At 41.8% G+C, this 12,784-nt stretch overlaps 1 protein-coding gene across 2 annotated transcripts in view; it reads right to left on the bottom strand.

The window, feature by feature from the left end:
- Positions 1 to 12,784, bottom strand: part of LOC134966499 (stabilizer of axonemal microtubules 1-like) — a 48,907-nt gene that overhangs the window by 9,972 nt on the left and 26,151 nt on the right. For both annotated transcript variants that reach the window (XM_063943281.1, XM_063943282.1), the window contains exons 5-9: positions 10,520 to 10,642; positions 8,059 to 8,278; positions 7,827 to 7,974; positions 5,778 to 5,960; positions 1,955 to 2,097 (exon numbers count right to left, since the gene is read on the bottom strand). In XM_063943281.1, the coding sequence (XP_063799351.1) occupies positions 1,955 to 2,097; positions 5,778 to 5,960; positions 7,827 to 7,974; positions 8,059 to 8,278; positions 10,520 to 10,642 (817 nt within the window). The remainder of the gene's footprint in view (positions 1 to 1,954; positions 2,098 to 5,777; positions 5,961 to 7,826; positions 7,975 to 8,058; positions 8,279 to 10,519; positions 10,643 to 12,784) is intronic.

The following is a 12,784-nucleotide window of genomic DNA, read 5'->3' as shown; positions in this document are numbered from 1 at the left end:
TCTGAGGAAGCCGCCGAGTCTAAAGGCGGAGAAACGCGTAACCAAGGAGCCCCGGAGTGCCGCTGAGCACAATACCCGAATTACCTGTACACAGTTCTGACGTCAGCGAAGAGAACGGGACCACGGACCACACCGGAAAAATCACCCTCCTCCATTGTTGTAACACGCTGGCAGGTCCAGTAGGAGGATCACAGAGGTACAGCACCAGTGCCGTGGGACCCAGGTAACTCTAACATAAGAGACTGTGTATTAAGGAATCCTTTTCAAAGGCTATTTCATTCAGCTGGATCCGTACTGTCACATTGTGGCATATGTGGATGACATTATATCAATCTTTAAAATCTTCATGAAAAATGAAACTATGTTTCCTTCTGGCCAGCAACTATTAACCATCTGAACTATTCCAAGGGATCTTACTACCAAGCGAGGACATTGTGCGATATTAATTTAGCTTGCACAGGTTTTACAAATGTTTCAAGCCAATTAGATTAAATTATCATTGGTATATATTTTTCTCTGGTATTCCATCTCAGTATCAGTTTTAATATTGGTGTTATTAATTGTTTTATTTATTGGTATTTATTATTTTTTTCTTTATCTTTATTTTATTTTTTCCTCTTTTTCTTTTTTCTTATTTTTGTTTTTTATGTCATCAATTAAAAGTATATTGATTATCTATACCGCTAAATGAGTATCAATTATATGATTAAAGTAAGTCTAAATTTGTAGTAATCCTAGCAGCGCTCCCACTCTGTCTGTTTTTTGACCATATGTCAGGCTTACCTTCATGCTAGGTTACAGCCGCCTACATCTCATTCCACACGTTCTGTGGGAACTTCATGGGCAGCTGGTCGTGGGGCTTCTACGACGCAGCTTTGCCGTGCGGCTACATGGTCATCAGTGCATACGTTTGTGCGCTTTTACAAGTTTGATACGTTTGTGGCATCAGCATCTAGCTTTGGCCGCCTAGTGTTACAGGTGCCAAACAGCTCTCCCGCCCACGGGGGAAGCTTTGGTACGTCCCAAAAGTACTCCAGTGATCCCTAGTGGATGAAAAAGAAAATAGGATTTTGGTACTTACCAGGTAAATCCTTTTCTTTGAATCCATAGGGGGCACTGGACGCCCACCCAGAGCAGTTTTACCTGGTTTGTGGTAAGTTCAGGGGATCTTATGGTAACACATTCTCACCGACTGTTTCAAATTTTCAAGTTCTATTGGTTAGGGTGTCAACTGTTTAGTTGTCAGTAACGTTATGTGTCAACTTTTATTGTTGTCCGTTATGTTATATGTAATTCTCCATTGTCATCCTCTCTATCGCTCCTGTTCGGCTCAGTAAAAAAACACTGAGGTACTCTGGAAATATGGAGGGGAGGAGAGTTACTAAATTTAAATATTCAGTGCCTTTTGTTCTACTAAAGCCGTCCATATCCCAAGAGTACTCCAGTGCCCCCTATGGATTCAAAGAAAAGGATTTACCTGGTAAGTACCAAAATCCTATTTTCTCATTTGGCATAATTTGTTTGTCTTGTATGTGCAGCCTCATTGCCCTACAGAAAAGGTTTTTATGTGAGGTGGGCTAATTGGGCTATTTAACATCATAGGGTTAAAGTATAGGTAGATTAGAAAATCTTCAGTTCTCTATTTCAGTACACAATAATGCTTTTTCTGATGGTACTCAATGGTACCCAGTGCCCACCACCTTTTCCTCCAGAAACAGGAAGTTAGTCTACCATCATCGCTGGTACTGTACAGTATATATTAACAGTCCTGCCTGGAACTTGTATCACCAGCATGTGCCAGCTGCTTTATATACCTGGAGACACCTAGCTCCAGGCCCACCAGTTAGCTGTAGGCGAGTTTAGAGTAGGTACGGGCACCGTTTTCATATAAGAAAAACACTGATGCTATGGCAATTGACCAATTGTCAGGGCTGCCGTCCAATAATCTTTATACCTGTATGTCTCTTTGTGGATGGTAGAGAAGTCCCTATCTCCCGTTAGCTCTAAGTTGTCCTTCGCAGGCTTGCAGGTCCTCACCAATTCTCCCTTTTTCTGTATGAATGTTGTCCCTGTTGTGGTCTCACTGTCAAGCTTCACCTATGGATAGCAGTATAGAAGTTAGGCTTTATTTCCAGGGGAATATTTTTTTTTTTTGGTAGAATTGATATAATGAACAATCAGAGCTAATAATGATGGAATGAGGAACCAACTAGAAATAGGACTATACTGGACCTAGTAATGACAAATAATGTGGAGGTAATATCAAATATTAATGTTAGGGAGCCCTTGGGAAATAGCAATCATAATATGGTCTCATTCGAAATAAGTTTCCAAAAGCATCAATATAAGGGTTCAACTAAGACTTTTAATTTTAGAAAAGCAAAGTTTACTATGCTTAAGCATTCTCTAAAGAACAAAGGGGGTCTTTCAGATCTGATCGCTGCTGTGCGTTTAACACTGCGGGTGATGAGATCCAAACTGCGCATGCATCTGAGCTGCAATGCACAGGCGCGTCGGACGGCTACAACGGGCATCGGCGGTCAGCGACGGGATGGTGTGAAGGATCCATTTGCACAGACGTTCGCAAGGTGATTGACAGGAAGAGGCTGTTTGTGGGTGGCAACTGACCATTTTCAAGGAATGTCCGGAAAAACGCAGACGGGCTCAAGTGTTTTCAGGGAGGGTGTCTGACGTCAGCTCCGGCCACGATCAGCAGGATGAAATTGCACTGGAAGTGTAAGTCCTGGGCTGCGCAGAGACTGCACACTCTGATTTTGAGCAGCTCTGCTACACTTAAGAATGCACACTTGCACAGCAAAAATACACTCCCCCTGTAGGTGGCAACTATCTGATAGCAGGACAGCAAAAAACGCAGCCCAGCGATCAGATCTGAATGACCCCCATAGATTGGGATACATTGTTTAAAGGTAAGAGAACTGCAGAAATGTGCATACCTTTAAAATGTTGCTGGGCAAGTTTACACATACAGTAAGTTCACTCCCATGGGCAAAAAAGGCAAGAGTACCAAGTTTAAACCAATGTGGTTTAATAAGAAGGAAAGGATAGAAATGGATAAAAAGAGGCGAGCATTTAATGTGTTTAAATCAGATTGGAATGTGGAGTCCTTCCATTACTACAAAGAATGTAACAAAAAGTGCAAAAAGGGAATCAGAACTGCTAAAATAGAAACTGAAATGCAAATTGCAAAGGAAAGCACAGCAAATCCTAAAAACTTTTTTTTAAGACTATCAATGGAAAAAGGTTAAAAAAAGGTTAACATAGGACCCTTAAAAAGTGACTTAGGAGAATTGATTATTGAAAACTAGAAAAAGCAGAGAAATTAAACAAATTATTTTCATCAGTATTTACTAGCGAGAAAAAAATGGTGGGAATATTACATAATAACAGAAATGATAATGTCCCGTAACAAGATACTTGCTTGAGTGAGAATGAAGTCCGTGAGCGACTAAGTAAAATTAAGATTAATAAATCTCCGGAATTTGATGGATTACACCCAAGAGTTCTTATGGAGCTAAGCTCAGAATTAGCAAGGCTCTTATACTTAATCTTCAAAGATTCAATCACATCAGGCTAGGTACCAAGGGACTGGCGAATAGCAGATGTAGTGCCATTATTTAAAAAGGCAAGTAAGACATCCTGAAAATGATAGACCGGTAAGTTTGATATTTATAGTGTGGAAAATATTGGAAGGTATATTAAGGGATAGCATTCAGGAGTACATAGGGTGCTATAAGATCATTAGTAGGAGCCCGCATGGCTTTGTGAGGGATAGGTCATGTCAGACTAACTGAATTAGCTTCTATGGAGGAGTGAGAACTTAGACCTAGGAAACGCTGTGGATGTGGTCTTTTTAGATTTTGCTAAAGCTTTTGACACAGTGCCTCACACGAGGTTGATTTATAAATTATGAGAGCTTGGCCTACGACGCAACATTTGTACTTGGGTCAAAAATTGGTTGGAAAATAGGGAACAGAGAGTGGTGGTCAACTGAACATTTTCAAGCTGTGCTAAAGTATTAGGTGGTGTACCTCAAGGGTCTGTACTAGGGCAACTTCTGTTAAACATATTGATAAATGACATAGGAGACAGTTGAGAGCAAAGTGTCCATTTTTGCATATGACACTAAACTGTGTAAGATAATTAAATCAGATCAGGATGTAGACTCTGTACAGAACGACTTAATTAAACTGGAAGATTGGGCAGCTAAGTGGAGTATGAGGTTTATTATAGAGAAATGAAAAGTTATGCATTTTGAAACAACAACAAAAAAATATGCAATCTATAAAGTAAATGGGGCAAATGTAGGAAAATTGGTAATGGAGAAGGATTTGGGGGTGCTTACTGACAGTAGACTTAGTAGCAGTGCCCAATGTCAGGGTGCAGCAGCAAAGGCCAATAAGGTATTAGCTTGCATAAAATGGGGAATAGAGACAAGGAAAGCCAGTATAATCCTGCCACTGTATAAATCTTTGGTACGGCCGCATCTGGAATGTGGTGTACAGTTCTGGGCACCACACTATAAAAGAGACATAATGGAACTTGAAAAGGTTCTGAGAAGAGCTACAAAATTGATTAAGGGCTTAGAATCATTAGAAAGGCTAACTAGGTTAGAAATGCTTAAATTAGAAAAGAGGCGTCTAAGAGGAGACATGATTAATATTTATAAATTAAACATAGTACCATAGTAATTAAGGTTGAAAAGGAGCAATTTGCCCATCGTGTTCAACCTGTATTAAGTTGTGATGAATCTTCATACCCGTTGAGTAATGTTTTATGACTAGTTAACTACTATAGCCCCCGGATTAACCATTTTGATATTTTAAATATTATAACCTTGGATATAATTTTCATTCAGAAATGTATCCATTCCAATTCATTAAGTGACAATACATGGAACTATCAGGCGATTTGTTTATCAAGAGATCTGTACACGGGACCCACGGTCACCCCCTAAAGTTAGAGGAGAGAAAGTATCATACCCAGCGAAGGAAGAGTTTCTTCACAGTAAGGGCTGTAAAGATATAGAACTCTCTGCCAGAAAAGGTTGTAATAGCTGACTCAACTGATATGTTTAAAAAAGGGTTAGACAAAGTTGTAGCTGAAAAAGGCATCCAAGGATACAACCTTTAATAATAATGTATGGTAGTATCTAGGGCAATCATAGTAAATCCAGAGCATAGCAGCATATCAAATATAGGTTGAACTCAATGGACACATTGGGGCTAATTCTGACCTGATCGCTGCTGTGCGTTTCGTACAGTGGGCGATCAGGTGTGAACTGCGCATGCGCTGCTGTGTGCATGTGCATGCCAGAGATGTGATCGGCATCTCAGTCCAGCGATCGCCTCTGCCCGTTCGCTGAGTGGGAGGGGCAGGCCGGCGGCGTCCGGCCACCGGTTTGGAGGCACGGTCCGGGCAACGCAGGCGCGCCTGGGCCACGTGGGGGGAGGCGGGCCACGGCGGCTGCGTGACATCACACGCAGCCGCTGCGACCCAGGACGCGGTGAAAAGTCGCCTGCCAGTGCAGCAATGCTGCGCAGGTAGGGACTTACTCGTCGGGTGCAACAGCACCCGTGCAGCGGGGGGAGGGCCAGACATGCGGGGCGCATTTCTGGGTGGCTGATTCGTAGCAGTGCAAAATTTTGCACGGCTACTATCAGGTCTGAATTAGCCCCATTGTTTTTTTTTTCAACCTCAACAACTATGTTACTATAATATCTCTATGTAGTTTTGCATGCAGCGTTTTATAGCCTCACCAGAGGTCTCAGTGAGACACCATCCATGGGATCTCCGCACCGCAGTCGTGGTTGAACGCCCCAGTCCTTGAACACACTTCTACTGTGGGTGGTACCATCAAACCTGGCATTTAGTGGTCGGAGGACTGACCGTGGTCGCCTGACTGGCTCCAAGGACTGTGGCTCAGGTGGCAGAAATGACAACTAAAACAATAAATATGATGAGCACATACGTGAATATATTGATGGGTAGATGTATTAGCTGGTTCCAAACAAGACAAGTTATGTTGTAGTAGAAACAATTTTTTTCTTTTTATTGAATTCAAAATAAGGAAAAAGAACCATGAAAAAGGGAACATGAATATGTAAGGGTAATTATGAAGACCAGGAAATACTGTAAGGGGAAACTATGGCATTATCATCAAGTTGTCCTGTGCTGTAATAACACAATTATAGGAGAATGTCCATCTGCCACATTGGATGGAAGATGTCGTGTAGACCACGGAATATCGCTGACAACAGCTCATTATTTTCTATTTCACTACAGAAGCTGACAGGGTGTGATATACGGCTTCTCGCACACATTACATTTACCCCTTGATATTACTTACTAGTGAGATTTTAACTTCATGACTAAATATAAATGTACAATAATAAGGGTTAGAAGTCTATATATTAATAATCGTGGCAGGTACCCCAATTAATAACAGTCTGCCTCGTGATAGATATTCCCATTCTCTATGAAAATATCCCTGCTATGTACTAAAAGCAACTCACAGGGACAGCGGTAGCATTAACCGTTGTCCCTACGACTTACACATCTGGAACATGAGAGGAGACTTACACATTTGTGAAAGACTCTCCCTGAGAACATGATGCTAAGCAGGTGCACAGTGTCATATTCCGGAGCCAGTCAGAGGCTGTAGGACAGGGATTGCAAGACAAGCAGATTTAAAAAGGGAAAATTGGAGGAGAAGAAGATTAGAGAGTATGAAGTCGCAGTTGAGAAGCTGTCTAGCATCCAGGGTGAGGTGCAGTCTGACGCGTGGAAATGGTGCATGGGTAATAACAGCAGAATTTAAACAATTATACAATGAATGAAGGGTGAGGTCAAGTAAATGAAGGAGTTAACGATGAGTTAGGGCCAGTTTATCAGAAATCCAATTGTACGTGCCAAATTGGATATGACGTACTTTGTACACTGGAGATATTTTTTTTGCTTCTAATTACCCAAGAAGAGTTTGGAGGCTAGGCTATGAATGAAGGGTGTGTGCTTGGTAGTGTAACATTAACCAGTAAGAAACTATGGCTGACAATAGAAGAAAGTAATAAGAAATTGACCTTAATTTTTAAAGCAGCAAAATACAAGAGGAACGCAGATATTTAGGCAAGGATTGTGGTTGTGTACAAGGTAGATATAATACACAGCATGATAAGGAGCAAAAATTCAGGTGGCAATATCAGGTATGATAATGTCAAAGGAAATATGAGGGTACGATATGCACTTATATTCTCCCACCTTGACTACTTCTCCTTCCTGTTCTCCTATGTCAATTCTCTCCACTGGAAGTTATCCTTTACACTGTTGAAAGGCTAATTCTCATCTCTTGATGCATGACATCTGCAACCTGCTTCACTGACTACCTATCCCCTTCAGAATCCCGTTGAAACTGTTCACCCTTACATATAAATCACTTTTCCCCCAACCACATCTCCAGCCTTATCTCGGTCCACACTCACTCCCACCCTCTCAGCTCATACTCCAAATGCAGTCTCCCATCTACTCCGGTCACTTCCTCCAAATTATCCTGTGCAGCTCACCCCTCCTGTAGAGTGCACTCCCTCACCAAGTACACCTTTTGGCGTCTAATAAATAAAAGATCATTAAAAGGAAAAAGGATATGCATCTTAGTGTAAAATAACGGTGTATGTAAAGTAATAGACCATAATATGAAGCTAATGTAAGAATGATTAGAACAGTCCACAAAGATCAGAACATACTTAATAATGAGAGTTGACTGTCAATGTATTTCTTCCTTATAAGATATATATACAAATAAATAATATTACCTTTGTGACTGTATTCCCATCTACTTGTCCTCCCCGCTCCCTATCCATGGAAGTAAGCTCCTCCTTTAAATGGGCTGGCTCAGGTCGAGGGTGCAGCAAAGGATCCCAGCCAGGGAACGTCTCTCTCTGAACAGTCTGAAAGTCATTGCTGATGGCCAAGAAAACAATGCAATGTGTGCTCAGATAATCCTCAGCATAGCCTGTCCTTTGCACATACTCCACCTATTCTCACCTGCAATGTGGGTTTACTGCCAGGTTGTCAGTGGGCGGTGGAGCTGGTCTGTTTGGCTCTATGGGGTAGCAGATGGAGAAATCACTTTGATACTTGGTTGTCAGCTTCACTGGTGGGCGTTTGATGACCTTTTTCGGAGCAGGTTGCATGGTTTCTTTTACTTTTTCCAAAGGCAGAGGATGGAAAGTAGACTTGGTTGTTGTCGTCATATAATGTTCACCTAGACAAAAGAGTTGTTCCTGGATGTAAATGAACTTGTTCATTGTATGGAGAGGGTGAGTGGGAGTGCAGAACTCAGTCATTTACATGATTTACACATCATATTTTAGGAGAAAGTGAGGGCTCTGCATCTTCACAATTTTCTGTACTTGTATTAGAACTTGTGGTAGGAGTTGGACTGGATGCTACATGCAGAAAGCTTGGAGACTTCATTAGGTTTCTCTGCATAGAGGCACTAAGAAGACCGTATAGAGGAGTGTTACTAGGCACTAGACAGGAGGGCTATGAGGTGATGCATTATGAGAAAAGAATTAAATGGATTCTTGTATTAGGAGTGGCATAAATGGACAGAGTCTGATAATAACTGGAAAATGAAAGCAGGTGGTAGTGGAACAACGGTTAAATCCAGTAATATGTGTAACAGGTAACTTAAGGTGGGTACACACTGATAGATATATCTGCCGATCAATTGATCGGCAGATATATCTATGGAGGGATCGGGCAGTGTGTTGAGCATACACACTGCCCGATCCGTCGGGGACTGATGTCATGAACTGGGCGGGCGTATACACATGCCCGCCCAGTTCAGCTGTCAATCACCGCCGGCTGCCGCAGCATGTGTATGGGTGGTCGGCCAACCGCACGTACACACACAGTGAAGCGACAATATATCGGTAGATATATTGGCCGTCGGCTGTGCTGCGGGGCTGACGTGATATGTCTGTGAATTACGGAGTTCACAGACATATCGCCCGTACACACTGGCCGATGGACCCGCGATATATCGTCCGTTCAAGAGAACGGCCGATATATTGGCCAGTGTGTACCCACCTTTAGCTAGGACTGGTAATAGGAAATGGGTAACTGGGACTAGTAATGCATAGCAGGTAACCAGGCTGGGACCAGTAATGCATAGCAAGTAACCAGGCTGGGACCAGTAATGCATAGCAAGTAACCAGGCTGGGACCGCTAATGCATAGCGAGTAACTAGGCTTAAACCGGTAATGCGTAGTGTGTAACTGGGCTGGAACTGGTAATGCATAGCAGGTAACTGGGCTGGAACTGGTAAAGTGTAGTAGGTAACCAGGATGGAACCGGTAATGCATAGCAAGGACACCGCACTAGAAGGCATAGAGTTTTGCTAAACCAGTAAGGTGTCTGTATAAGCCTTCCCTAAATAACAAGCTGTTTATTGCCCCAATAATGTGATTCTTGCTTGGGAACCATTCATATCTTACAGTTGTGTTCCCGGTGTCTACACCCCAACCACCTCAATGTCTGGTACTGTTCGTAAATCTGTGGTACCTTTATGGTAGGCTTAGTAGCTACGTCTGATCTCCACTTACATAGAAACATAGAATTTGACGGCAGATAAGAACCACTTGGCCCATCTAGTCTGCCCCTTTTTTTTTTTATCCTTTAGGTAATCTCAACCCTTTTGAAACCTTAATTCGTTGTAAGGATATTCATATGCCTATCCCAAGCATGTTTAAATTTCTCTACAGTCTTAGCCTCTACCATATCTGATGGGAGGCTATTCCACTTATCCACTACCCTTTCTGTGAAGTAATTTTTCCTTATATTTCCCCTGAACCTGCCTCCCTCCAGTTTCAGTGTATGTCCTCGAGTTCCATGTACTTCTCTTCCTTTGAAGAATGTTTCCCTCCTGAACTTTGTTAAAACCCTTGATATATATGAAAGTTTCTATCATGTCTCCCCTTTCCCTTCTTTCCTCCATACTATACATGTTAAGATCTTTTAGCCTTTCCGGATAAGTTTTGTGATGTAGGCCATGCACCATTTTAGTTGCCCTTCTTTGTAAACTCTCTAATGTATTTATATCCTTCTGGAGATATGGTCTCCAGAACTGGACACAGTATTCTAGATGAGGCCGTACCAATGACCTACACAGTGGCATTATTACTTCTTTTTTCCTGCTACTGATTCCTCTCGCTACGCAACCAAGCATCTGACTTGCCTTTCTCATTTCTTTGTTGCATCGCTTTCCTGCCTTTAAGTCACTTGAAATAGTGACTCCTAAATCCCTTTCCTCCTCAGTAGTTTCCATTATAGTACCCTTGATACTATATTTAGCCTTTGGATTTTTGAGACCCCAGTGCATGATTTTGCATTTTTTAGCATTAAACTGTAGTTGCCATGTTCTTGATCATTTCTCAAGCCTAGCTAGGTCATCAATCATTTATTTTACCCCTTCCGTTGTGTCTACCCTATACGACTTTACCTTCAATAGTCAGGTGATCTTTAGATGCTCTCACTGGCTCCACTCTCTTTATCTTCTTCTCTACAAAATGGTCCTGGGTCGTTGTTCTCATGTCACACACATCACCGGGGAATAGGAGAGCTCCTGGGATGACAGGTAGATGAGAATGACCTTCAAAATAACTGTGTTCTGGCTATAGAGATATATCTGCATATCCTGTATTCTTTCAGTGAACATTGATATGCATGACTGTGTTTGCTACAGTACCAAAGAATAATACAAAATGCAAGTCAATCTAATATTGTGTCATTCAGTACTAGCTTTATTAGATACCCAATACCCATCACTTTTGAACATTTTACTGCATTGTGTGACCTCTACCGTACAGCTGTATTAACTTGCTGGCAGATGAATTTAATGGACATAATATCGTTCTCTAATAGGGAAATAAGAACACATGCCTTGGGAGTTCCCCAGATCTAATTCTTGTACAGGTGCATATCGCAAAGAGGTGATGTGAGGAAAAGACCTGGCCTGGATTATGTTTATACCTTCTCATTAAAGGGAATACTGCAGGTAATACCACCTGGACATTGTACAAATAATGGGAGGATTCAGTTGTTATACAATGCAGCTACCACTAGGTAGTGCAAAACGAAGCAATTCAATTATTACTCTGTTTAGACGCCTGGTAGCAGTGGGGTTGACATTTTTTTTTCTTGCAGCCTTCAGAGGTGCGAGGAGAAATGTGCGCAAAGTTGGCACTTTGGTTGTCCGCATGACAGTTTGGACACCCAAACAAGGACTTTAGATGGGTTTAGCCATTTTACAAGACTAAACCCTGTCTGTTTGGGCGTGACAGGCACGATATCCATGTGCGTCCAACAAGAATTCTGACAGTTGTTTGACCGTCTCAAAAGTCCTGTTTAGACAGGATTATTAGACGCCCAAAACAATTGAATTCCCCATGAATTTGGTTTAAGTTGTTATTTAGGGGCCGATTTATCACCATCCGCATCTCAGGATGCAGGGTGTCTGTGATAAAATTGACCAAACTCTCAATGCGATTATTGTATACATCGCATAGATGTATCAATAATCGCATGCAGGGACAGAGTTTGCGAGAAAGCTCTATCTTTGCAAAAGCCCTCCGCAGCATTATCAGAGTATTTTTCGCCTGGGGCAGAGAAAGCTGTGCAAAAGTAGGGATATTGCAATGATCCCTGTGATTACGCCAGCTGAAGCTGCTGTAATTACTGTATCAGAGTGGTCAGGTTTTTTTGTAAATTTGTCCAGATCGCATTTCCCATTATAAGTATGGAAATGCGATCTGATTACTAAAAAAAATGCGAATTAAAGGGTTTGGAGCAGTCTTTCACAAAAACTGCTCCAAAAGCCATTTAATACGTGAGTGAAACTAAAATAATGTGAAAACGGTGTGAACGACAGAAATCATCCAACAAAACGTAGTCTGTGCCCAGAGCCGGCCATAACCAATATGATGCCCTAGGCAAGATTTTGGCTTGTGCCCCCTAGCACCACCGCTGGTTCCGCCTCTGACCTTGCACCTCTTTCCCAGCACCATCACTCCTCACCTATAGCAGTCCTTATTTTTATGTTTGTATGCCCTATATTTTAAATAGGAACAGTTCGCACATTTGGCACACAGCCCAAAAAGGGGTGTGTTTTTGCTGGCAAGGGGCATGGCCACACAATAGTAACCCCAAATCCAATTACGCCACACAGTACTGCCACTTTATTCACATTTGATCATGTGATAGTGTCCATAATTCATATTACATCCCACAGCAGTATCACTTTACCTTATAAACGTTACTCCTCACAGTAGAGCCCCTTATTCACATTACATCACACTGAATTGCTCCTTATTCACATTACACCACACTCTATTGCTCTTTATTCACATTAGACGACACAGTAGTGCCCTTTCTATATGCAATGCCACATAGTAGAGCACCTTATACACATAATGCCACACATTAGTAATTAATTTATACACCTAATTCCACACAGTAATGCCCCTTACACATGAGACACCTTATTAATGCCCTTATAAACATAATGCGCCTTACACATTATGACAACCTTTATTAATGCCCTTTTACACATAATGTCCCTTACACATATGCCGCACATTATTAATGCCCTTATACACATAATGACACACATAGTGCCCCCTACACATTTGCTGCACATTATTAGTGCCCCTATACACATAATGACACACATAGTGCCCCTTACACATATTCCGAACACTACTGCACA

This window comes from Pseudophryne corroboree, chromosome 10 (assembly GCF_028390025.1).
Source record: "Pseudophryne corroboree isolate aPseCor3 chromosome 10, aPseCor3.hap2, whole genome shotgun sequence".
NCBI lineage: Eukaryota > Metazoa > Chordata > Amphibia > Anura > Myobatrachidae > Pseudophryne > Pseudophryne corroboree.
This window is presented reverse-complemented; position numbering and strand designations above follow the sequence as displayed.